This window comes from Vulpes vulpes, chromosome 5 (genome assembly GCF_048418805.1).
Source record: "Vulpes vulpes isolate BD-2025 chromosome 5, VulVul3, whole genome shotgun sequence".
NCBI lineage: Eukaryota > Metazoa > Chordata > Mammalia > Carnivora > Canidae > Vulpes > Vulpes vulpes.
The window spans coordinates 81614423-81640968 of record NC_132784.1 but is presented as its reverse complement, the minus strand read 5'-3'; the positions used below and the strand labels follow the sequence as shown (position 1 = coordinate 81640968).

Genomic DNA, 26546 nt, shown 5'->3' with positions numbered 1-26546 from the left:
GTGAGATTTTAGGTAATTTTTACCCTGTTCATTATTTCTAAAATATACAACCTTTTATCAGAAGTTTTTTTTTTTTTCAAGAAATTAACTCAAATTTATTTTTGTGCAGCCACTGACAATGGTTTATGAAAAATTTTAAAGACCTAGGAAACAGCCCACAGAGGGGAAAAAAAAAGATATGAAAGTCTATAGACTGACCAGATATGCTAAAAATAGAAGAAAAAAAAAAAAAGATTAGTAGCATACAATACCAAAACGTTGACCACTCTCTCTGGAGAGATTACTAGTGATTTTGGTTTCTTTATACTTTTCTATTATCTGAACTTCGAACAATTATTATCAGGAAAAAAATCTTAAAATGAGCAACTTAGGTATTTTTAACACAGTATTAGAAGTATGACCCAATGCAGTGCCTTGGAAACATGCCAGCTTCCAAATACCTCACTGCTCTTTCCTGTTTGTTGAACAATGGTTCCCTGAAGCACTAGAGGAAACCTGTAGTACAAGGAAGTTTCTATAGGCAGTCTCCCTCCATTAGCATTTTTAGAGAAGATACAAAACATAGACATGTTTGGAAAGGGAAGAGGGGTAGCAGCAGATAAAACAGATTTTGACCTGCAGCTGTTTTAAATCTCTTTTCCAATGTAAAGCTCAAGACCTTTTAGAAAATGTTCATGGTATCCCTAGGCTCTATTAGGGATCTCTAGGAGCTACTACATACACACAAGCCTCCAGATTCACACTTCATTTTTTCTTCTGCCAAATTAAGGTAGTTGTTGAAAATCAGTCAAGAAAAATGATGGTTTTATCACATATTCATAAATTTTCTTTTAACTCTTAATGGTGACTTTAAAAACCGAGTCGTTTCAAAGGTAAGCAAAACAGGTTTGGTCTTTCCTAGGTGAAAATAAAGCCTCTGGAATCAGCTCTGCTACAAAGCCTTTCTCAGGCAACCAGGACTAAAGACGCTGCTGCCCTGGCTGCATCCTCTACTGAGGAGGATGACTGGCAGAGCCTGGTAACAAATCAAATTAATGAAATCGAAAAGTCCCTAAGCTTAGAAAATGACAACCAACCTAAGAAAAGAAAAGCAGAAGACATGTTGGAAGAAATGACAGATTAAAGGAATGTTGATGAATGCTTTCAGTGATGAACTGATGTAACTGAAATATCAATAAGGTTTTGACTAGAACAAAAATGTTACACCAAAACTTTAGTTATACTCACTTTTCCAGTTTCTTTTGATGTGATGGAATTACTACTATTATGCTTTTACAAATGCTCACTTAAGATAGCTGAGATTGCCGTTAGCAGCCAATTCCCCTTAATTAAGTTTGCTTTGTTCCATATATCCTTTCATCAAAGCTCTTTCTGCACTTTCAACCCCTTTCCTTGCAGAACACAACTTATGTATTATATGAGTGACCCTTTGTAACATTACTTTGTATCCTCCGAAATTCGTGACTTTTTACATTTCTTTTAAACTTAAGACAATAAATGTCCAGACTGTAGTCAAATTTTAGTTTGTTTTACTATGATTTAGATTTCTTCCAAAAAGAACCAAATTTCATGTATCAGAAAGACTCAAAAGGCTGTTTTTCACTTTGTTCAAGTTTTGTTTCCAGGCATTTAGTGTGTCATACAGTTGCTGCCACTGCTGTTTTCCAAATGTCCGATGTGTACTATGACTAAAAATTGAAAAATTAAAAACAAAGTTATTAGTCAACTTCTTATCCCGGCATTTTTTTTTTTTACAATACTACACACTTGTATCTAGTTAAATATACATGAAAGACAGAGGCTTCTAATTCTCTTACAATTCTAAATTATTAAAAAAAAATCTTTATCATATTGATCCTACTTCCTTCTGTTTTCCTGAACTACATAAACCAGACACAAAAGTCATTAGTATTCTAGCCAATGCTGAGCCATTAAATGAAATGTGCTGGAAAATAGGACTCTTTCATTAAATAAGCTAATCACATTCAGTCTGAACTTTAATAAAATTATGATAAATAGCAACTATTTAACTACAGTCAACTGATAAGAACACCACCTTGGTTCTCTAAACATTTAAGTGAAATAATCGGAATAAACTAAATTGTTCTACAAAATACTGCAAAGTCTTAAGTGTCTTACCTGACAACTACTTTCCTCTGGGTCTGATCAATTTTGCAGTAGACCATTTTAGTTCTTACTGCTGAAAAAAGATGTTTTACATGATACATTATATGGAAAATTCCCAAGAAAAACAGCTAAGATATAAAACTAAGTAAACCACAATAAAACTTTACAATACAATTCTCAAACATGATTTTATAAATTGGCTTTTTGTATTTAATAACAAGCACAGCAACATGATGGAACCAAGAAGAAGGTCACACATTCGTCCTATACTTTCATCTAGGCAAGTCTATTCTAAGTGTTCTCCCAACTGCATGGGGGAGGGGGGGAATACTAAGTTCCTAATAAGATATTACTCCTTTATAGGACAGTTTGAGACTCAGACCACTAAAAAGAAACCATGTCAATAGTTCTGTACGTTTTATTAATCTTGATTGTACAATTTCTCCAACTTTCAAACTTAAGCCCAGAAAAAAATGTGAGTAACAATTAAAATCATTTTATAATGCAATTGTTGGGAAAGGTCCTATTTCTAGCCAATGGAAAAAACTGATAATGATTAGTATTTACAGACTATGTGCCAGGCATTGGGCTTACGTGCTTTACCTGCATTAGTTCATTTAATCCTCGCAATTACATTATTAACTCCTACATTCTGGTTTCACAGAGGAAGACCTGGCCCTCAAACCCAGGTCTGATACTAAAACCTAGGCTCTTAACCACTATGGTACACCATAAAGGCCTTTGTATTTCCATTGAATTTTCATTCTACTACAAATATAATCTGCAAATCTAAACATACACATCTGCTGCAAGAGAACCTAGCTTTGTTAGGATATGACTCAGTTTCAAGATACAAAATCTTTTTTTGTTGAGAAGTAGGCTCCATGCCAAACGTGGGGCTATAACTCATGACCCTGAGGATCAGGAGTTGAATGCTCTGACTGAGCCAGCCAGGTGCCCCAAGATACAAAATCTTATATTCCACAAGGTAAAAGAGAAATTCTAGGGAAAAAATGAAAATGTTCTAATTGCCTTACCATCAATAACAAATGCTTCAACATCATCGGCTCCAATCTGAAGTTCTTGCTGCATTGTGTCAAAAGAAATTTCTTTACTTTCCACTGCCATTCCCATGAAAGTAAGCAGTCTCATTTTTGCCATATTCTGTTCATGTAATAGACCTGAATAACACAATGGTAAAGCCTGGTGAACATCCATAGCAGTTAAAGATCTGCACAATTACAGCTCTTGTGTCAAAAGTCACTGAGCATTTACAGAGTAATTTTGACAAAGCTACTTATATTTGCAAACCATAAACTGATCCCATAACCAAGTTATGAAACATTACAATTATTTTTTCTTTACTACTACAGGGCCACAGGTCACGGGTTCAAAGTTAAGAATGGGCTTATAAAGTGATTATTTTTTAAACTCTAAACATTCTGGACATTTTACATTTTTTACAGTTACACATTTTAGGAGATAAAATGTACAAAGTTCATTTCATAAGAACTTTTTTTGTAATTAAGTTTATTTTTACTATTTGCTTTCCATTTAAACACAAGACTCCTTATATACTTTTTGTTTTGTGTATTACTAGTAGACACAAAGCCTTAAAATATTTTCATATACTTTCAGTTATAAAAACATTCCATTTCCCTTCAGGTCACAGAAAACTGTACAAACAATATTTTGTCTTAAAATTTCTAGTGAAACATGCAGTTACAATTATTCAGATCACAACTGTTAGACCCAAAAGGAAACTTAATTTACTTAGTCTTGATTCTTTCATTTTAAAATCAAGAAAACTGAAGAGCAAAGAGATTAAATGTCTTATATATAGGGATCCCTGGGTGGCTCCGCGGTTTAGCACCACCTTCAGCCCAGGGCCTAATCCTGGAGTCCTGGGATCGAGTTCCACATTGGGCTCCCTGCATGGAGCCTGCTTCTCCCTCTGCCTGTGTCTCTGCCTCTGTCTCTGTCTCTCTCATGAATAAATAAATAAAATCTTAAAAAATAAAATGAATGAAATCTATAAATAAATAAAAATAAATGTCTTATATGTCAGAGTGGCAGTACTAGGCCTCAAAACGGCATTTACTTACAAGATAAATTCCTAGTAATACAAATAAATATTTACAAGTCCTTAATATTAATACCCAAATTATTACCAGTTCTTAAGTGGAAAGTGAATTATAACACAGGTATCATATATACTTGATTTGATGCTAACTTACTAATTATATATAAACAGATTTCTAAAATTAATCTAAAATTACACGCTCCTTTTCTCTAATATTTCAAATTATGTAAACTGAGCAAATGATCAATCACGTACCCTCTAATAATTAAGAGCCTCAAGTTTCTATTGTTAAAAAAGTTCTAAGCACTCCATAAATAAACTTGAAATTTATAACATATATTAGCAGAAGACAAGGGAAGCCCATTAATACAGGACATAATCATCTGTTAATTAGCTGTAATTATGATGCAGGCCTTCTATTTGGCACAGATTCAACAAAAACATGATCATCATAACTCAAATGAATGAGGTATCTAAGTAAGTACTGCTAACCGGGTTTAATGGAAATCTACAAGCATCAAAAAATCAATTAGTGCACATTAACCCTAATTAACAAATGCAAATTAGATGCTGATTAACTTTCTGAAGCAAGAAGGTAGCAACTGTATAACACCAGATTACATGTAGACATGTTAGGGCAATTCAGTTGACACAGGATAATGCTTACTGTTGGCCCAAGTTGTCAGTGTTAATAAAGTGTTTTGATAAACTGATGCCACCTGTAGAATCTGGACATTTGAACCAGACTTTTAGTTGTAATAAATGTTACTAACACATGTAAAATAAAAAATACACATATTTAATAAGATGTTTTGCCCAAACCATCTTTTACAAATTTCTAATAAAACATAGCTTAATTGCCTATATGTTCAAGAAACTAAAGGCAAAAAAGGGAATTGGACTTCTGGGTGGCACCATGAACTAGAAATAGGTTTTTTCTATCACAGAGAATAACTACTGAAGATTTTTCCTCAATATTTTCAAATACAAGAAAATTCCTTACATTCCAGTTCTCTGGGCATATAAAATTCTTTTAGTATGATAAACTGATAGTCATTCCTAAAGTTTCTGATACTGTTAAAAATACTTTACTGCTACTCTTTGTGTAGTTAGAAGCTTACCATAAATTTAAGAATTTATCAGAGAAATGAAGATTACTTCTAGAATGAATTATGTAAGACCATGATCTGTGTTACATGAGGAAACCTGTGGTTAGAACTCATTCTCAAAATCAAAACTATTAAGCCAGTGAAGTATGAGTTAAAGACTTGTAGAAAGCTATGCTTTGTTTCATGAAACTAGAACATTACCTTCAAAGAGGAAGTCACAGTGTTCTGTGTCATATTTCAATTTTAAAGTTATAAAAAAATCTAATTTTATGGAAACATTTATTCATTACTAATATGTCAAAACCTTAATGCAGTAATAAAAAAATGTGCATCATTGAACAATTTCTGCATTGTCACTGACCCCTGTCTTAAAATGCTGCAATATAGAAAACGTAATTTTAATGCATGCAATAGCTTATGAACCAGTGCTCCTTTGAAACAGTCAATTACACATCAATGGGGGAGTGTCAAAGTGTTAATTACTACTCCTTTTTCCTTGGTGCGTAAATAAAGAGGTTGCTGACATTAACATTCCATCACATAGCTTCATGCCACAAAACAAATTAACTGGGACAGAATGTGGTTTTCTGGGTCTAGTGCACCTGGCAAAGCATTCTACACAAATACACTTGCATCTACTTTATCTTGGTGTATTTCAAATGCCTTATTATGTTCAGAATAATTCAATCTTCCCCAATTCCAATGGCAGCACAAAATATACAGCTGACAGGAATTAATGACTGCCAAATTGAGGACTAATAGTATAATCAAAATAGATCATAAATGTATTCTTCATCTTTATCTCAAACCAGGAGGCTAACAATTCAATATTAACACAGAAAACATAACCAACCTCTAAGATATTTTCATCATTGCCTAGTAGAAAACAAAGCACCTTAGTTTCATAGTTGACTTCACGCTCAAAAAACTGGTAGCTTTAGAACAATTTAAATCTGTTCAACTACAGATTTTCTAACTTTTCTCCTTGTAATTTTAGTATCTTAAAAACATGCTCCAGAAGGAAATTAAATACTGAATATATATGTGGAATTTGCTCAATGAGGGTAAGATTAAATTCAGTTTGGCAAACACTGAACTCTCATGCTCTACAAAGAAAATTCAAAGATTAAAATCATATAAAACTAAGACTTACTATGCTGTCTTCAAATCGTAGTAAAGAAAGTTTCTCCCATCATATAACGCCATTTCTAATTCCATCTACAGCCTCACTTAGATCTGCTTAACAATACATATACTTCTAGAATTTGTTAATTTTGGGGAAGGGTTGTGCACCAAGCATAAAATATATTACAAAGAAAAAAAAACTGTTTCAATTATGTAACTATCTTTTTTAAAAAGCACCAAAAATGTAAGGAATTTTACAGTTTTTTTTTTTTTTTTTAATTTTTATTTTATTTATTTATGATAGTCACACAGAGAGAGAGAGAGGCAGAGACACAGGCAGAGGGAGAAGCAGGCTCCACGCCCCGGGAGCCCGACGTGGGACTCGATCCCGGGTCTCCAGGATCGCGCCCGGGGCCAAAGGCAGGCGCCAAACCGCTGCGCCACCCAGGGATCCCTACAGTTTTATTTTAAATAATAAAGTATCTTTTAGTCATCAAATTTTGTCAGCTATTAAAATGAGTACTTCTGGGATCCCTGGGTGGCGCAGCGGTTTAGCATCTGTCTTTGGCCCAGGGCGCGATCCTGGAGTCCAGGGGTCGAGTCCCACGTCGGGCTCCCGGCATGGAGCCTGCTTCTCCCTCTGCCTGTGTCTCTGCCTCTCTCTCTCTCTCTATGTCTATCATAAATAAATAAATAAATCTTTAAAAAAAAAAAATAAAATAAAATAAAATGAGTACTTCTGAAAGTCACCATTATGATCAAAGTAATAGTGATCCTTAGAGTGCTCTTCTGCTCCACCCTCCATTCCACAATTTAAAAACATATGTATCAGGACACCTGGGTGGTTTAGTGGTTGAGCTTCTGCCTTCAGCTCAGGGTGGGATCCCAGGGTCCTGGGATCGAGTCCCCACATTGGGCTCCCCGCAGGGAACCTGCTTCTCCCTCTGCCTATGTCTCTTGTGAATAAATAGATAAAATCTTAAAAAAAAACCAAAAAAAACAAAACCCACATACGTATCAATGGAACTGTTTTTATCTGTATCTGCTTCCTGCTAGAATTTCACCTCAAAGAAGCACGGTCTAGTAGAACCTGGTAGGAGGGCTTGAAGTCCAACAAGCTCTTATAGAGAGAGGGGAAAAAGGCTCAAGTTTTCTAACTCCCAAGTTTCATGCTCTTTCCACCACAAATGCTACCTCCTACACCCTCTTGGTTTCTCATTCCCAATTCATTATGAATAATCTTTTAAACGGCCTCTTTTGTTGCTGTTCTAGCATACACCACTGGTTAGGGTAATCTACACAAAAGGCCAGTCTTATTTGCTGGACCTTACAGTACAAGAGAGTTCTAGAATAGCATGTTCCCATCTTTCTTTATACCCCAACAAAAAATAAACTCCCAAAACTTACCAAGTGAATCAATGAAGTCTTTATTATTCTGATAAAACTTGACATATGATGCCAGTTTAGCACTCACAAAAATGGTTAAAAGCTACAGATAGAAAATAAAGATACAATATTCAATAAAGAATCTAGATTTATACTCAAGACATTAAGACATTAACTCTCAGCAATAAAACTCTCTATGCTTCTTTTAGTGCAGAAATATAAATCTGTTTGATCAAATTACCATCTAAACCATTTGCTTTCATTAAGACTCATTCAGATGAAGAATCAGTAAATACTAAATGATCTACCCTGAAAGACAGGGGTAACAGCACAGTACAAATGGAAACTAATACAAAATGTATTTTATACTTGTACTCGAAAAGTATGTTCATGTGTTTTTAAATATCAGTTTTATCTTCCTAACTAGGGTTAGCTGACACTACATATAAAAAGAAATTTGCAAAAAAAAAAAAAAAAAAAAAAAAAAAAAAAAAGAAAAGAAAAGAAATTTGCTTATCATATAAGTTCATAACAGCCCAGCAAGTAGATAAAGGAAAGGGAGAAAGAACAGGTACATTCAATGATTGGGAAAAAAAGCTGGTCCTAAATTTCATTCTGTTACTGACATAAAAAGAATAAACAGGGATCCCTGGGTGGCGCAGCAGTTTGGCGCCTGCCTTTGGCCCAGGGCGTGATCCTGAAGACCCGGGATCGAATCCCACATCGGGCTCCCGGTGCATGGAGCCTGCTTCTCCCTCTGCCTGTGTCTCTGCCTCTCTCTCTCTCTCTCTCTCTGTCTCTCTCTGTGACTATCATAAATAAATAAAAATTTAAAAAAAAATTATCTCAAAAAAAAAAAAAAAAAAAAAAAAAAAAGAATAAACAATTCTCTTTCCAGATCTAACAGTCATGTTCATGAATACAAAGAAAGAGTTCTGCTTCAGTATTTTCCATTTAGGAAAAGAGAACATTTTCCACATTTAGATAAAGTACTTACATCATGAATAAGCTCGCCTTCCAAAAATTTGACTGGTTTTAAAGTGAGAAGATGGTCAAAGAGAAATGCATTTGGATCTTTCAATGCTCGTACAATACACCTTAATTAAAAGACAAAAATACAAGCTTAGAGTCCTGAGATTCAGGAACTTTTCACCAACTTTTACAGATTGCAAAATATATTTAACTCAGTTAAATATCTAAGAGTTCAATATACACAGCATTAAAAAAGCCACAGGACTGAAATTAAAACAGGCCAATAAATCTATTTATCAGGTACATCTGTTTTAATAAAATAAAATAATAAAGTAGATTTAAAAAAGCTGGAGAGAAAGCATGACCAAAATAATCAGAGTGAATAAAACAGCAGCAGCATTTTCTCATATGCCAGACACTAGTTAAGTGCCTCACTCAATCCTTACAACACTCTGATATACAGTATTATCACGTCCATTTTATCAATGATGGTAACAGGCTCTGAAAGAACTTGCCCAATAAGTACTAATTAAGTGGTGGAGTATTTGAATGTAGGCAGTCTTACCTCAGAGTTAGAGATCTTTCTCACAAACTATGCTTTATAGCAACATATATCATGTATAGCTCCCTGTGAAACCATACCCAATAAAGAAATCATCATTTCCACTTCAGATTTAAAAAACTGATTCCATTACTATTGCCACGAAGTTGGCCTAGATTGTATGAAGCCGTTATTCTCATTAGCAATGGGCTAACTTTCAGGATGCCACCAACTTTTCCTCATCCTCATAAGGTAAAATCAACCTGATACTAGGTTCTACTTCTCAGGTTGAAGTTATCACACCCAAACCAGCAATACCCTAAGGAGAAAATACCATGTGGCTCTTCCATATCCAATCTATGGTTATTCCAATAACAAATCCTGAATTTTAGTATCTACACTGGAACCCCCCAGAGCCCGTAATTTCAAACTGCTCTGGTCCCCTGGGAGATGCAAACAGGATTTCTACTGTAGCTCAGCCTCCACACTGCAGGCACCCCATCCAAACAGCAGGCTTATTAACATTACCTGTGGGCATCAACTCGAGCCTGGGAAGCGTTGTCCTCTGTGTAACTTCCTAGCAACTCTACCATGACTTTTGAGGCAGCATCACTAAAAAGAAATACTGCTTTAGGAATTTCAGGACATCATTACTGTCACTCATTCACTCAAAAATATTAACTAAGTGCCAAGCACTATGCTGATAATACATACAATGGTGACCAAGAGACACGGTCCCACTCTGAGAAAAATCATGGAACTTTCCTTCTAGGAGGAAAGCCCAACAACTAATGAAAAAGAACAAGTAAGCGCCATGATGGTAACCAGAAATAAAAAAGCACTAACAGATGTGCAAAAAATAGATATATCAAGAATAAAGAATTCAAGTATATCATTTTCTAAAAGCCAACAAACCATGAAAAAGAGCAAGAAAATGATCAGAGAAAATCTATAGAAACAACCACAAAATAAATAACACACTGGTAATAAATACTTACCTATCAAAAATTACTTTTTTTTTTTTTTTTTTAATTTTTATTTATTTATGATAGTCACAGATTGAGAGAGAGAGGCAGAGACACAGGCAGAGGGAGAAGCAGGCTCACATGCACCGGGAGCCCGATGTGGGATTCGATCCCGGGTTTCCAGGATCGCGCCCTGGGCCAAAGGCAGGCGCCAAACCGCTGCGCCACCCAGGGATCCCTCAAAAATTACTTTGAATGTTAAATAGACTAACCACTCCAATCAAGACATAGGGTGACTGAGTGGATTAAAAAAACATAAGACTCATCTATCTACATGCTGCCTACAAGAGACTCATTTCAAACCAAGAGATGCCTTGTAACCTAAGAGTGAGGGGATAGAGACACATTTAACATACAAATGGATGTCAAAAGAAAGCCTAGGTAGCAATTCTTATATTGGACAAAACAGAGTTAAAAACAAAATCTGTTAGCAAGAGACTAGGACACCATATAACCGTAAACAGGACAATTCAACAAGAGGATTAACAATTGTAACATGGGAGTACCCAAATACATAAAACAGCTAATAACAAATATAAAAGAAATAACAGTAATACAATAATAGTAGGGGGCTTCAACACCCCATTGACATCAATGGACAGATTATCCAAAAAGAAAATCAGCAAGGAAACACTGGCTTTGAATGACACACTGAACCACATAGATTTAACAGACATATTTAGAACATTCTATCCTAAAACAAAATACACATTCTTTTCAAGTGCCAAAAACATTCTCCATAATAGATCACAGAATAGGCCACAAAACAAGTCTCAACAAATTAAAAAAAAAACAAAACAAAAACAAAAACCAAAGTCATACGCATTTTTTTCTGACCATAATGCTATGAAACTAGAAATCAACCGTAAGGGGGAAAAAAAAAATCAACCATAAGAAAAAAATCTGGGAAGAGCACAAATATATGGAGGTTAAATAACATGTTCTTAAACAATGAATTTGTCAACCAAGAAATCAAAGAAATAAAAAACTACATGGAAACAAGAGAAAATGAAAACACAATGGTCCCAAATCTTTGGGATGCAGCAAAAGTGGTAATAAGAGGGAAGTTTATAGCAATACAGATTTATCAAGAAGTAAGAAAATCTCAAATAAACAACCCAACCTTACACCTAAAGAAACTAGAAAAAAAATAATATCCAAATCCAGAAAAAGGAAGGAAATAATATAAATAAGATCGGAAAGAAATGATACAGAAACTTAAACCAAACAAACACCCAGAACAGATCAATGAAACCAGGAGCTGGTTCTCTGAAAAGATGAACAAAACTGATAAACCTCTAGCAAGATACATCCAAAAAGGGGGGGGGGGGGGGGGGGACCAAATAAAATCACTATGAGGAAAAAAAATACTACAGAAACAAACAATTTTAACAGAAATATTATGAAAATCTATATGCCAAGAAATTGAACAACTTGGAATAGGTAAATTCCCAGAAACAAATAACCCACCAAAACTACAGCAGAAAATTTGAACAGACCAATTACCAGTAATGAAATTGAACTAGTAATTAAAAACTCCCAAAGAACCAAAGTTTAGGACCAGATGGCTTCACAGGCAAGTTCTAATGAGCATTTGAAGAGTTAATACCTATTCTTCTCAAGGAATTCAAAAAAAACAGAAAAGGAAAACTTCCAAAATCACTCTATGAGGCCTGATACCCAAACCACATAAAAATATCATATAAAAAGAGAACTACAGGCCAACATCTCTCATGAATATAGATGCAAAAATCCTCAACAAAATATTAGCAAACAGAATCCAACAATACATTAAAAAAATCATACTCCATGATCAAATGGGATTTATTCCAGGGATGCAAGAGTGGTTCAATATTTGCAAATCAATAAGTATGATATATCACACCAATAAAAGAAAGGTAAGGACCACATGATCATTTCAATAGATGCGGAAAAAGCATTTGACAAAGTACATCTATTTGTGATAAAACCCTCTGCAAAGCAGATCTAGAGGGAACATACTTCAACATGATCAAGGTCTTACATGGAAAACCCATAGCCAACAAAATACACAATGGTGAAAAACTGAGAGCCTCTCTCCTAAGGCCAGGAACAAGACAAGGCTGTCCACTCTCACCACTTTTATTCAAGAGTACTAAAGTCCTAGCCATAGCAAAAGGCATCCAAATTGGTAAGGAAAAAGTAAAACTCTCATTATTTGCAGATGACATAATACTATCTATACAGAAAACCTAAAAGACACTACCAAAAAAACTACCAGAACTGATCAATGAATTCAGTAAAGCCAGAGGATACAAAATTAATGTACAGAAATCTGCTGTATTCCTATACACTAATAATGATGCAACAGAAAGAGAAATTAAGAAAACCTCATTTACAATTACACAAAACAATAAAATAACTAGGAATAAACTTACCCAAAGAGGTGAAAGACCTATACTCTGAGAACTATAGAACACTGATAAAAGAAATTCACGATGATGCAAAGAAATGGAAAAACATCACAGGCTCATAGGTTGGAAGAACAAATACTGTTAAAATGTCTATACTAGCCAAAGCAACCTACACATTTAATGCAATCCGTATCAAAACACTAACAGCATTTTTTACAGAACTAGAACAAACAATTCTAAAATTTGTATGGAACCACAAAAAACTTCAAATAACCAAAGCAATCTTGAAAAAGAAAAAACTGAAGTGTAGTATTCCAGATTTCAAATTTTTTTTTTTTAAGATTTTATTTATTTATTCATGAGACAGAGAGAGAGAGAGAGAGGCAGAGAGAGAAGCAGGCTCCATGCAGGGAGCCTGACGTGGGACTCGATCCCAGGTCTCCAGGATCACACCCTGGGCTGAAGGCGGTGCTAAATCACAGAGCCACCCAGGCTGCCCAAGTTATATTTTTACGAAGAGATAGTAATTAAAATATAGGATACTAAAAAAATAAAATAGTACACAGTACTGGCATAAAAATAGATACATAGATCAATGGAACAGAACAGAAAACCCAGAATAAACCCACAATTATATGGTCGATGAATCTTCAACACAGGAGGAAAGAATATCCAACGAGGAAAAACAAATGGTGTTGGGAAAACCAGACAGCTACATGCAAAAGAAACTGGACCATACACAAATATAAATTCAAAATAGATTAAAGATCTAAATGTGAGACCTGAAACCATGAAAATCTTAGAGGGAGACCACTGGCAGTAATTCCCCTGACGCTGACTGTAGCAACATTTTTTTAGATGTCTCCCAAGGAAAGGGAAACAAGCAAAAATGAACTATTAAACTACATCAAAATAAAACACTTCTGCACAGCAAAGGAAACAATCAACAAAACTAAAAGACAACCTATGGAATATACAAGATATCTGCAAAAGACATATTCAATAAAGGGTTAGTATCCAAAACACATATAAAGAACTGATACAACTCAACACCCAAAAAACAATCCAATTAAAGAATGGGTCATGTCCAAAAAACACATGAAAAGATGCTCAACTCCCTCATTGTCAAGAGAAATGAAAATCAAGACTACAATGAGATGTTCCATCTGTCAGAATGGTTAAAATAAAAAACACGAGAAACAGTAAGTGTTAACAAGAATGTGAAGAAAAAGGAACCCCTGTGCACTGCTGATGGAAATGCAAACTAGTACAGCCACTGTGGAAAACAGTACGGAGGTTCCTCAAAAGGCTGAAAACAGAACTATCCCATGACCCAGCAATCACAGTAATGGGTATTTACTCAAAGAATACAGAAACACCAATTCAAAGGGATACATGCACTCCTCTGTTTACAACAGCATTATTTACAACAGTGAAGATATGGAAGCAGCCCAAGTGACCATTGACCGATGAATGGTTAAAGAAAATACATATACATACGCAACAGAGTATTATTCAGCCATAAAAAAGAAAAAAAAAACTTGCCATTTGCAACAACATGGATAGAGCTAAATACTAAGCAAAATAAATCAGAGAAAGACAAATACCTTATAATTTTATTCATATGTGGAATTTAAGAAACAGAACAAATGAGCATAGGAGAAGAGACAAACCAAGAAACAAACTCTTAACTACAAAGAATAAACTGTTACCAGATGGGAGGTGGGTGGTGAGATGGGTGAAACACGGCAGGGGATTAAAGAGTATACTTACAATGAAAAAAATAAAGTGATTAAAAAAAAAACCCACAAGTGCCATGAAGGAAATAAATGGTGATGTAAAGGAGTAACACAAGCAGAGACAGGAAACTACACAGGGAAAGTCTCTCTTTGAAGGAATGACATAAGATGAAACCTAAAGAAGGCAAAATAATTGATCATAAGTGTTGGTGGTGGAAGGCTGGGTAAAAGGAAAGACCAAGTACAGAGGCCTTAGATGGGGAAAAAAGTTTTGTGTCCTAGGAATTATTAGAACAACATGGGTGAAGTTGGGCCAACAGCATATATTTAAATAACTACTAAAAATACCCTTCCAATTATATTATTATTAAGATTATACAAATGATTGATTTTAATTGCAGTGAAAAGCACAAAATGCATTCATTCAATTTGAAGTCTTAGAAAACGTTTAGCTTCACCTTTTATTTCTTCCTTTAAATCGATGAATCTTCGGACAGTTATAGAAAGCTTAGCTTTTTAGGAAAAATCTTTCTCCTCCGCTGAACACCACCCCCCCCCCCCCCCCCAATATCTGTATTCAACTTGGGTAAAATCAGTAGGAGCTATAGCACTTATTTAAAAAAATTAAACGGTATTTTACAACTTCCTACAAGCTAAAGGTTTATTAAAATATACAAATGTAAGGAAGGGTGCCTGGGTGGTAGAGTCAGTTGAGCAACTGATTTGGTTTTAGCCCAGGTTGTGATTTTGGGGTTATGGAATCAAGCCCTGTAACAAGCTCCATGCTCAACGCAGAGCCAGTCATGGAGTCAGCCTGGGATTCTCTCTCCCTCCTACCCCACCCCCCAAAACAAATCAATCAATCTTAAAAACAAAACAAACCAAAACAAAACCCAATGTAAACACAGACGTGGCTAAGTGGTAATCAGCATCTTATATACAGTGATATAAGAATCAAAAGAAAATTTTAATGAAAATCTGTTTTACTCAGTTAATTATCCTATGATTCTCTACAAGTCCATGTGCACTTCATTTTCCAGTTTTAGCAGCCACAGTATACTTCAACCTAATATATCATCCAGCTAAAGAACTCTGAATCCACAAAAGTCAGATAAAAGAATCCATTTAAAGTGCATGGTATCTGACATATAATAAGGGCTCAAAAAATGCTGTTCGATTTGAACTCATCAAGCACCAATGTAAGTAAAATAATCAAGCACCACAGATATAAGCATTCTTATATCTGTGATGGGATGCAAGGTGATGGGATGCCTGGGTGGCTCAGTGGTTGACCATCTGCCTTTGGCTCAGGGCATGATCCGGGGGGTCCAGGACCAGAGTCCCACATTGGGCTCCTTGTGGGGAGATTGCTTCTCCCTCTGCCTGTGCCTCTGCCTCTCTCTCTCTGTGTCTCTCATGAATAAAGAAATAAAATATTTTAAAAATAATAATAAAAAAAATAAAAGGGCAAGGTGAATCTCAGAATTTTAATCCAGAGGCAGGAAAGAAAATTACATTTTATGTGTATTGGGCAAAAACCGAATCTTAAAATTTAAATCAGTTGTGTGACAGAAATGTAATATTTAAATAAAATAGCCATCCTCTTCTACTTCCTTAGGGTGGGTATCGTTTATTCATCCAGGTTGACAGATCAGGTTCCTAGCCTTCACTGTGGGTACAACCTCACAAACCTCTTCATAAAGGGTTATGGGACAGCCTGGGTGGCTCAGCGGTTTAGCGCCACCTTCAGCCCAGAGCCTGATCCTGGAGACCCAGGATGGAGTCCCATGTCAGGCTCCCTGCATGGAGCCTGCTTCTTCCTCTGCCTATGTCTCTGCCTCTCTCTCTCTCATGAATAAATAAATAAATAAATCTTAAAAAATAAAATAAAATAAAAATAAAGGGTGTTTGTTATGTGCCATGATAAAAGAAGGCTGGAGAAGAGAGGTACCTAACCTCAACATGAGACTAGTGTTTTAGGCACAGAAACGAAGTTAAATGTAAACAGTCTAGATCAGGGGTAGGCAAACTTTCTGTGAAGGGTCAGACAGTAAATATTTTAGGCTTTGTAGGCCATACAGACTCTGATGCAACTAGTCTTGGCAAAAACAACCACAGACAATACATAAATAAGAATGGCTATGTTCCAACAAAATCCTATGGAGATGGACATTTGCATTTCATATACTGTTCACATGCCATGATATACTATTCTCCCTTTGATTTTCTTTCTTAACCACTTAAAATTGTAAAAGCCATTTTTAGCTTGTGGACCACACAAAAAAGGTGCTAGCCCCTGGTTCAGATTGGGAAAGACCGGGGTGCTTTTGTAGCAGACACAGGTTTACTGTCTCTCAGGTGTGATAAGCAAGAAGAAGGGTTTATGTATTGGGGGGAAATGGAGGGAAGAAATATCCATTAAACAAAGTTTCTGTAGTTTGTCAACATACCATACAAAAATGGCATGATTATCACTACATTCACCAAGCCCATGCTACCTTAGTAGGTAGGAACCCATGTAAGAAAGGTCTTACATGCTATGGATTTTTTAGTATGTCCTAAAGAAAAATGTGATGAAACTTGTATTTCACAAAATCATTATGATTGCAGACAGGGGAAAATAGAAGATTACACCTCAAGATGTCTCGCTAGGGAACAGAGACTAATTTAGAGAGAGAAAATGACAAATTCTTTACGGTCACATTGAGTCTGAGGCAGCTGTGTCTCAGTGGAAACACTCAGAAAAATGTTGAAAGACGCTGAATATAAAAATCCACACACAGAAGAGAAGCATGAGTTAAAGACATGGATGTCCACAGAGTAGAAGACGAAGCCACAGGAACAGAAGTGATGACCCAGGCAGAGAGAGTGAGAAAAAGGGTCCTACCCAGGACACAATCTTGATTTAATAGAGGTATTTAATGGAGCAAAGAAAGAATAATTTACAAAGGTGTCGGAGAATGAACTGCTGAAGAGACTGGAGAAAAGCAAGGAGAAGTGTCACCGAAGTCAAGAGAAGTTTCTATGAGTAGGTATCATGGTCACATGGCGCTGAGAGGTCAAGGAAAACAGAAATTATAGAGTGACCAGTGGACTGTATCTGTTCACGGAAATCAAAGAACCAACAACACTCAAATACTGGAAACTAATTTCCAAAACAGAAATCGGGGAAAAAGCCAGGGATCTTATACTTGACAGGTGTTTCAACATTTTTTAACCTAAAATTCTTTGGGAAGGGCATATACTCTAGTTCCATAAACTACCACTTCATGTGCTTTTTCACATCTCTGCTTCTTTAACATATTTTGGAAATATTCATCCAACAAATACAGAGTGCCTACCATACATTAGACACTAATGAATTAAAATCCCTACCCTTAGGAAATTTACATTCTAGCAGGGACAGACACTAAACATTAAAATATAATTAAGTCTGTTAGTAAGAAGTGCAAGGGGGAAATAATGAAATAGGGATGAGAGAAACAAAAAACAATGCAAGGGTGTAGGAGGGAATATTGTCACATATACAGACAGCCAAAGACCTTCCTGATGAAGTAACAAGGGAACAGATTTGAAGGATTAAAGACTCTGGAGCTAGCTTTGCCTTTTATTCCCAATGAAGCCACTGAGGGGTTCTGAATAGAAGAGAAACAGAATCTGATCTTCCATATTAAACAAAACTTTCTGGCAGCTGTACTAAAACAGGCTATAGAGGGGACAAGACCCCAAAAGGAACATTTAAGAGGCTACTTCAAAAATCTAAATAAGAAATAATGGTACCTTAGACCACAAGACAGCAATGGTAGTGGTAAGAAGTCAGACTGACTTCAGATTTGTCAGAGTTGACAGGATTTGATACTGGATTAAGATATGGAGGAATCATAAAGGAATCCCAGCTTTGAGTTTTGGGCAAATGGAAGCACAGAAATGGCATCTCCTGAGTTGGGAGAAAGTAAAACAGATTAAGAAAGAAAAATCAATGGCTCACTTTTGCAGACGTTGAGATGTCTTTTGAGTATCTAAATGGAGATGTTAAAAAGGAATAGATACTTGGAATTCAGAGGAGAAATACATGACCTAAATGTGAAAATCACTAGCATATAAACAGTATTTAAAGGCACATGATTGAATATAGATACTTGGAATTCAGAGGAGAAATACATGACCTAAATGTGAAAATCACTAGCATATAAACAGTATTTAAAGGCACATGACTGAATGAGTGCACTTAGGTAGCAGTGGCTCTAAAACCATGTGCCCTCCAGAGCATTTGCAAGTGCATGTGAGCTGTTGTAGCTGTTCTTGAAACTGGGAAGCACCACTGGCATTTTAGTAGGTGAGGACAGGGATGTGAAGTATCTCATACTAAACTTTAACAACTTAGCAATATAAAAAAACTGTCCTGCATTTGGTACTCAGCCTCACCCAAACTCACAGCAAAAAACAAACAAACATGCATCAGGAATGAATAAAACTGAGCAGAGAAAGTCCCAGGAATAAGTCATCCGAATGTTGAGAGAAGAAGGAACCCACAAAGAAGCTGTGAATGAAGAAAAGAATTGATGGGCATCTGACTGACTTGATTAAACATCTGACTCTTGGTTTTGGCTCAGGTCATGATCTCATGGGTCTTGAGATGGAGTCCCACATCAGGCTCCATGCTCAGTGGCGAGTCTGTTTGAAGACTGTCTTCTTCTGCCCACCCCCTACTCTCACTCATGCATGCTCTCTCTCAATAAATAAATAAATCTATAAAAAAGAGAATAATCGAGAGAGGTGCCCCTTGTAGATAAATGTAGAATCACTATGTTGTACACCTGAAATTAATATACTGTATGTCAACTACACTCCAATAAAAGAGGGGAAGAGAAGGAGGCCCCAAAAACCAACTGAAGAAAAGTGTTTCAGGAAGGAAAAAGGTGATCATCTGTGACAAATGCTGCAGGTATTTTCTAGTACGTTAATATTAGGACATGTCCAGTAAGAGTATAGATGGCTACTGATGTTCTATTTCCATTTCTCTAAAAATTAGATTTGGAATTCCTTAGAACATTAGTCATTTCTCTTTTACATATAGCAGACAGAGAACCTACTAAACAGCAATTAGAGAAATCATCCAGTGAGTAGTCATCATCTCTGATAAACACTAGACATTCAGAGAGAAACCTAAAAACTCTTACTCTGTCAGAAAAAAAGACTAACTTCTTAAAAGTTAGCTTGACAAATGAAGAAGGGATTCCTGGGTGGCTCAGCGGTTTAGCGCCTGCCTTCAGCCCAGGGCATGATCCTGGGGTCCTGGGATCGAGTCTCGCATCGGGCTCCCTGCATGGGGCCTGCTTTTCCCTCTGCCTGCATCTCTGCCTCTCTCTCTCTCTCTCTGTGACTCTTATGAGTAAATAAATAAAATCTTAAAAAAAAAGAAAAATGAAGATAGTGAGAACTTCCAAATCTGACTGAGTGCTATCTCAATAATGAAGCCACTGTGTTAAAAAGTATATGAATATTATGTTGTTTTTCAGCAACCCTATGAGCTAATTACTACTATTATTTCCACTGTGAAATTGGAAACTGAGTTACAGAGATGGTAAGTAATTTATTGTCATATAAGTAGGAAAGCCAAGACTTGAATCTCAGTGATCTGGCTCCACAGATTGCCCATTTGAAGTGTGAATGAAATAAGGATTCTTTCTCTGACAGCTTTTAATGCTCTCTCCATTTGAAATGGCCTCTGTTATAAACTATTCTTTTTTTTTTTTTAAGAGTTTATTTATTTATTCACAAGTGTGTGTATACAGAGAGAAAAAGAGGCAGAGAGACAGGCATAGGGAGTGAGCAGGCTCCTCGCAGGGAGCCTGATGTGGGACTCAATCCTGGTTTCCAGGGTCTCGCCCTGGGCTGAAGGCAGCGCTAAACCGCTGACCCACCTGGGCTGCCCTAAACTATTTATTCTTAAAATTTTACTGACTACTGGCTAGAATGCTGTCATTAGTCTGCTAACATGAACAGACAATAACCACTGATCAGAATGTAACAGCTATTAATGCAAGATCCCCTGCTTCTCTTCTCTTAGGATAAAACATTCCAACTTTCACAAGAAAAATTTCTCCTTATACTGTTAAATTTAAGTAGTTGCAAAAAGTTTACATTAATTAACAGAAACATATGAACCTTGCTGACCCTAATACATTAAATACCCAGCATTAAAAGCCAGTATAAAAATTGTGCAGTAATAAAACTAAAGGGAAGACTATTTACTGTTTTTACAAGTATTTAATCACTACATGAAAAGAGAAATAGAAAAGCTAGGTCAAAAAAGGGTAAGATTATCTAGTTCTGAAAACTAAGCCAAACCTATCACTTAGTAAGCATCCTAAAACTGGTTATATAGAATAAGTATTTGGGGCATGAAGTTTGCTAGGCTGAATTACAAGCCTTAGAAACCTAAAACCTTGTAGAGGCCCAATAGGTATTCAGTTAGTAGAGTCTACTGCAAAATTTAATTCTGGGAGTACTGTTAATATAAGAGCCTTTGTGGAAACTATGATTGATAGATCCTAACTATCATTAAACAAAAGTGGTAGCACTACCCCATTCTAAGACATCAAAGCATCATTAAATAACTTAATCTTTTAAGTTACATAAAGCTTTTGGATTAACAGTTGTACCATTTTTAGAATAAAAGCAAGTTTTGCTTTTGAAAAAGTTTAAGGATGGGGAAAACTATTTTAAACTTTATGTTTAACTTAGGTGAAAGTTACAGAAATACATTTAGAGCAATTCTTTGGAGAACAATAGAGCAAAATCACTTACCCTACTTGTTTTTAAACAGCCTCAACTACCTGTATTGCCTGTTAAGTTTTAAGGTAGTATATTAATTCTGAATACCTTTTCTTACAATCCACAAGTGCCTCATAAAGGAGCCTTAAAAGGGTGTGTTTTTTTTCAGTGGTGAGGTTCCAATCAGAAATCCATTTTCGAACCTATAGGATTGACAAAAGGAGGAAATTTAGTGACACAGCTGAACATACTTACATCATTTAAGAGGTAATATTTAGGACATACGTATTTCCTATTTTAGTTATAATATAAATCTACATTTATAAGCAGAACAAGTATTCCACATAATAACTCACTTGATCCAGCTCAGTTGGAATATACTGGATGGCCCCACAAGATGCTGCCACTTTAATGAGGCTGCAATATACTGTATATCTTACAGGAGTATTCTTATCCATCCCATGGAAAAGGTTGCTTAGCCTGATTAACAAAGAAACATCACAAAACTAGTAAGAGCCACAGCTGACAGTCAAGCCCCAGAATTCTTGCTTTCAACCATTAAATGACATCGATAAAAAAAGAGCCTCTTGAAAAACTGAGCCTCTTTCAGTTCTTAACTTACAACTGCAGTCTCAAAGATGGGCGTTCACCTTCCCGAAATTTGACCAGTTTTTCACATAGGCTTTCGATCAGAGCTTCTTGCTTGTCCGGCTCCAGGATCAATAGGAGGGATACCACGCTGTTCATCACACTTTCAACATCTACACATGTATGGATAACACAATAGTGACGCTATCATATACCTAGTGTGCAATTAAGTATGTATTTCCAGTGTTTTAATATATCAAAGACCATTAAACTTAAGATACTTTAGGAAGATACAAGCTGGCTACTATAAAACAGTTCCAGAGGACCCTTTTCCTTCAATGGTGTGCATTATGCTAAAAATATATTACACATGAATTCAAATGAAACCAATTATGTTGTATAGCTAACATCCAGAAAGCACTGTTGTACATTGTATTAAAGAAAAGGAAAACCATTATCTAAGATTTGGTTTTCAACCTGTAAAACAGAGAAGTCATTTCAATTTTTACTGGCAAGATATTCAATTATTTGGAAGTTATTGGTTAGGTCTTAGGTTAGAATGCTTTCCCAACTGAAGAAAACTTTTACATATAAATAGAAAATTACTGAGAAATGAAAGTTGTCAAATTCCTGGCTGGGTCACTATTTTTTGAGTCTAAGATAGTAATTATATAACAGATTCAATCTCAACCTTACATGAGTCCCAATTTTCAAAATTTCCCATTTTATGTCAATAAACAGGGAACCAGCCAAATAATTCAATATCTTTTAGATTACCTGAAATTATATCCCATTTGATATTAATGTAAACCTATGAAAAGGAAAGAGCTTTACTTTTCTTCAGTTCATTCTGAATTATCAGTACTGAATGTATACAAATACAATGCTTAAAAAACATGACATAAAAAAGGTTTTCTCAAAATAGGTTTAATTCACAGAACAGATGGGAGTAACTCAAGCATGTGCAAAGCTAAATTAAAAACAAGGCTTAACAGTTCTAAAACAAATATAATTTACAAGAAAAATTTAAAAGTAGGTCCTTTATGGGGCACCTGGGTGGCTCAGTCAGTTAAGCATCTGCCTTCCAGGTCATGATCCAGGGTCCTAGAAGAGAGACCCGCCCTTCCACTTGCACATGCTCTCGTTCTCTCTCTTTCTCAAATAAATAATTTCCCCCCCAAAAAAATTTTATTTATTTGACAAAGAGAGCGAGCACACACAGGGGGAGCAGCAGATGGAGAGGGAAAAGCAGGCTCCTTGAGGAGCAGGGAGCCTGATGTGGGACTTGATCCCAGGACCTTGGGATCATGGTCTAAGCCAAAGGCAGAAACTTAATCCACTGAGCCACTCAGGGGCTTGAATAAATAAAATCTTGGGGGACCAGGGGCAGGGGGAGAAGTAGGTCCTTTATAAGTAGTAAAAGTTATTACACAAAAAATTAAAAACAAACCTTTATCGTCTTCTTTCAGACATACATCACAGGCCTCAATAATTTGAGCTAAATCTACATGAAGTCCACCTTCTGAGTTCTCTTCTGAAATTTCAGCTCCTTTAGATTTCAGATAAGCTCGAAGCTCAGCAGCCTGTTGAATCAAATAAGATTGCTATACATCTATAAAATGGACAATGCCAAAATTCAAGATCTCAAACCATTGTTTTTTAAAAAATAAGAATACTTCACTTAACAACAACTTTAAATTATCATGCTGAAGTACCTCTCCTCCTGAGTCCCCATCACCACCCCACAGAAGCCACAGGTTTTCCTCTACAAGACCAAGTGACTACACAAACCCACTATGGCCCACATGGATCACCTTTAGAATTTCTCTCATATCACCTATATGCTGCTGAACTTCCAGTACATAGCAAAAGCTTCTAATATATCCCAAAGCGTTTCTGAGGGAGCTGTGTATGCTGGAAAATTAATCTGACCTAGCAAATTCAACTGGTTTTAAAGAAATGAAATATTTTTGCTCTCAAGTGTACATAATAGAGCTACTTAAAAAAGCTACAGACATTTGCCACTACCTTGGCAAGAAGGTAATTATTTGTTAATAAAATGTTTGAGAATCTATCTGAGACAAGCATTTTGGGAGGACACAAAGATAAAAAAAATGCCTTTGAATGTTGTCTTGAATACAATACTTTTCAAATTGGATTTACTTGGTAATTAGTCTTTTAGAATACCTATCTGGATCAGAAAGCACCCTTGGACCTAAAAAAACATATCTGGATCAGAAAGCACCCTTGGACCTAAAAAAACATAACTACAGTAGCACAGGTATTGTGGTCTGAACATAGGTATTCAGACATTTTCTAGTCTAATGCATATATATATATTTAGTAAGGTGCTCTTTTGAGGGCTTGGTATTTATGGCAGCCAAATATGAATGTAGATGGTATTTAAGATAATAATATGAAAAACTTAAGCAGGGAGATGAAAGGATACCATTAGTAAATGCACAGGTATGACATTTTCTAAACCCACAAACACGCTTGGGTACCTACAGGAAGTACATTAAATCTGTAGCCCTGATGGCGCTATCCTTGCAGATAACTTCACCTATGAGTTGCATTACAAACAAGATTTCATGAAACAAGTGTCACCATGTCAGAACATAAAAACACCGCTGGGAACATGTTTTTCTATGCAGGAAACATAATATGGTCCAAAAAAGCATTTGTTCAGCTTCTGCTTTGTAGATACAAAGCAAACTTTTTCTAAGAACCATTAAATCGGGGCAGCCCAGGTGGCTCAGGGGTTTAGCGCCGCCTTCAGCCCAGGGTGTGATCCTAGAGTCCCGGGATCGAGTCCCACGTCGGGCTCCCAGCATGGAGCCTGCTTCTCCCTCTGCCTGTCTCTGCCTCTCTCTCTCTCCCTCTCATGAATAAATAAATAAAATCTTAAAAAAAAAAAAAAAAGAACCATTAAATCAACAGTTTGTATCGGTCAGCTTCACTGGCTACAAGTGGTTGTGGGAGTAGGACAAGTAAAGGAAAAGACAAAATTCTGAACTCCCATTTCCTACTCTAATCAAACACAGAATTTCGCCAAAGTTAAACTTTGAAGCAGTCACGTATCCACCTGAAAGGAATGGCTGGTGTCAAACTGATATATTACAAGAGGAGCATAACCTAACTAGAAATGACACTAAAATAAGGCCAACGACAAGAACATCCTACATCTACAAGTTCTTTCTTTATGTTAAATCAAATACTTTTGAGGGGATCACTGGGCGGCTCAGCAGTTTGGTGCCTGCCTTTGGCCCAGGGAGTGATCCTGGGGTCCCGGGATGGGGTCCCACGTCGGGCTCCCTGCATGGAGCCTGCTTCTCCCTCTGCCTGTGTCTCTGCCTCTCTATCATGAATAAATAAATAAATAAATAAATATTTAAAAAAATAAATCAAATACTTTTTTGAGGCAATCTAATAGCCAATTTGTTGATAACATGATTCCATTAATAACCATATATGCTTTTTTCCCTTGTCTTCCACATTTTCCTTTCCAATGAGCTCAACTCCTTTCCTAGCCTTATCTCCTCCCCTAATCCCCTCCCCCACCCTTTCATTTCCCCTTCTTCCTCTCCTCTTCAGACTGAGGATTTGCCCTTCTACCATGGGGGGTAAAAAAAAAAAAAAATCAACATCTGTAATTCTAAGAGTTATCTTCGAATAGTAATGGTGTTTTCTTCTATGGAAACCAAATTTTTATGTTAGTTGGAGTTGCAAAAAAAAAAAAAAAAAATACTAGGATGGTTCACCACATGTGTATGCCCCAAAGCATGAGGATGAAACTGACGTTCTGTTTTTCAGGTTTCAGAACCCTCACTCTAGGGCCTTCGTTCATTTAAAAGGGGGTCACCCCTGCCTGTGGGATCATATAATAAAACCATTTCGTCTTCAATACGAAATCATTTTTCCCTGAGACTGCTTACGTCGTCTGGAGATTCGCCACCTCCCACTCCGGATGTGGCTGCATTGGGGAGACGGAAGCAGACACCATCCCCAGTCAGTCAGAAAGTAGTGTCACCAGGAGTGACACGGCCTGGAAGGGCGACGCCAACCAGGAAGCCGGCCGCGAAACCTCGGCGGGCCCGGCGCCCGAGCCCACGCTCCGAGAGCTAACGCGGCTCCAGGCCAGGCCTTAGCGCCTCGCCTCGCGGCCTCCTCCCTACTCTCGCGAGGGCGGCGTGACCTGCGCCTCTCAGCCCCGGAGCGGGCTCGCGGGGTCCACGCTCGGCCCCTCACAGCCTCGAGGCTCCCCTAACCGACCCCCCCGGAGGCACGCGCGGCCTGGGAGCCCACCTGATCTTCCTCGCTGATGTCGATGAAGGCCGGGACGCTCATGGCGAAGACCCGGGCGCGGCGGCCGCTCCGCTCGCAAAACCACGCCGACCGGAAAGAGAGCGGCAGCAGCGCGCGCGGGCGGGCCGGGGAAGGGGGCGGGGGGGGCGGCCTCACAAGCGCTTCCGGGTTACCCTGCGCCCGTCTTGCGGGGCGGGGTCACCGAGATGGGCGGGACCAGGGGGCCAATCCCACCTCGCGCTGGGGGCGGGGCGCACGCGCGTGGGCGGGCCTCACGGGCGCCTTCGACGGCGCCGGGTCTTGGCTCCGCCTGTCGCTTCCATGGTTCGGAACCGCGTCGCCTGCCGTCCTTCGCTGAGCTCGCGTCTTGTGCTTC

General features: G+C 37.2%; 2 protein-coding genes across 4 annotated transcripts in view; one reads left to right on the top strand and one right to left on the bottom strand.

Annotated features, from left to right (window-relative positions):
- The window catches only part of CCDC73 (coiled-coil domain containing 73), a 142638-nt gene extending 140912 nt beyond the window's left edge, over positions 1–1726 (top strand). For both annotated transcript variants that reach the window (XM_072759072.1, XM_026012774.2), the window contains exon 18: positions 902–1726. In XM_072759072.1, the coding sequence (XP_072615173.1) occupies positions 902–1123 (222 nt within the window). In that variant the 3' untranslated portion in view covers positions 1124–1726. The remainder of the gene's footprint in view (positions 1–901) is intronic.
- Positions 65–26546, bottom strand: EIF3M (eukaryotic translation initiation factor 3 subunit M). 2 transcript variants are annotated; one of them, XM_026012775.2, is made up of 11 exons: positions 26171–26546; positions 23316–23448; positions 21900–22038; positions 21634–21757; positions 21386–21480; positions 9872–9955; positions 8828–8927; positions 7852–7933; positions 3165–3308; positions 2140–2200; positions 65–1688 (listed from the first exon to the last, which is right to left on the bottom strand). In XM_026012775.2, exons 1-11 carry the CDS (start codon positions 26210–26212, stop codon positions 1568–1570), a joined length of 1125 nt encoding a protein of 374 aa, XP_025868560.2. In that variant the 5' UTR covers positions 26213–26546; the 3' UTR covers positions 65–1567. The 2 variants fall into 2 exon arrangements, with proteins under 2 accessions (XP_025868560.2, XP_025868561.2); XM_026012776.2 differs by lacking the exon at positions 26171–26546 and adding an exon at positions 25801–26048.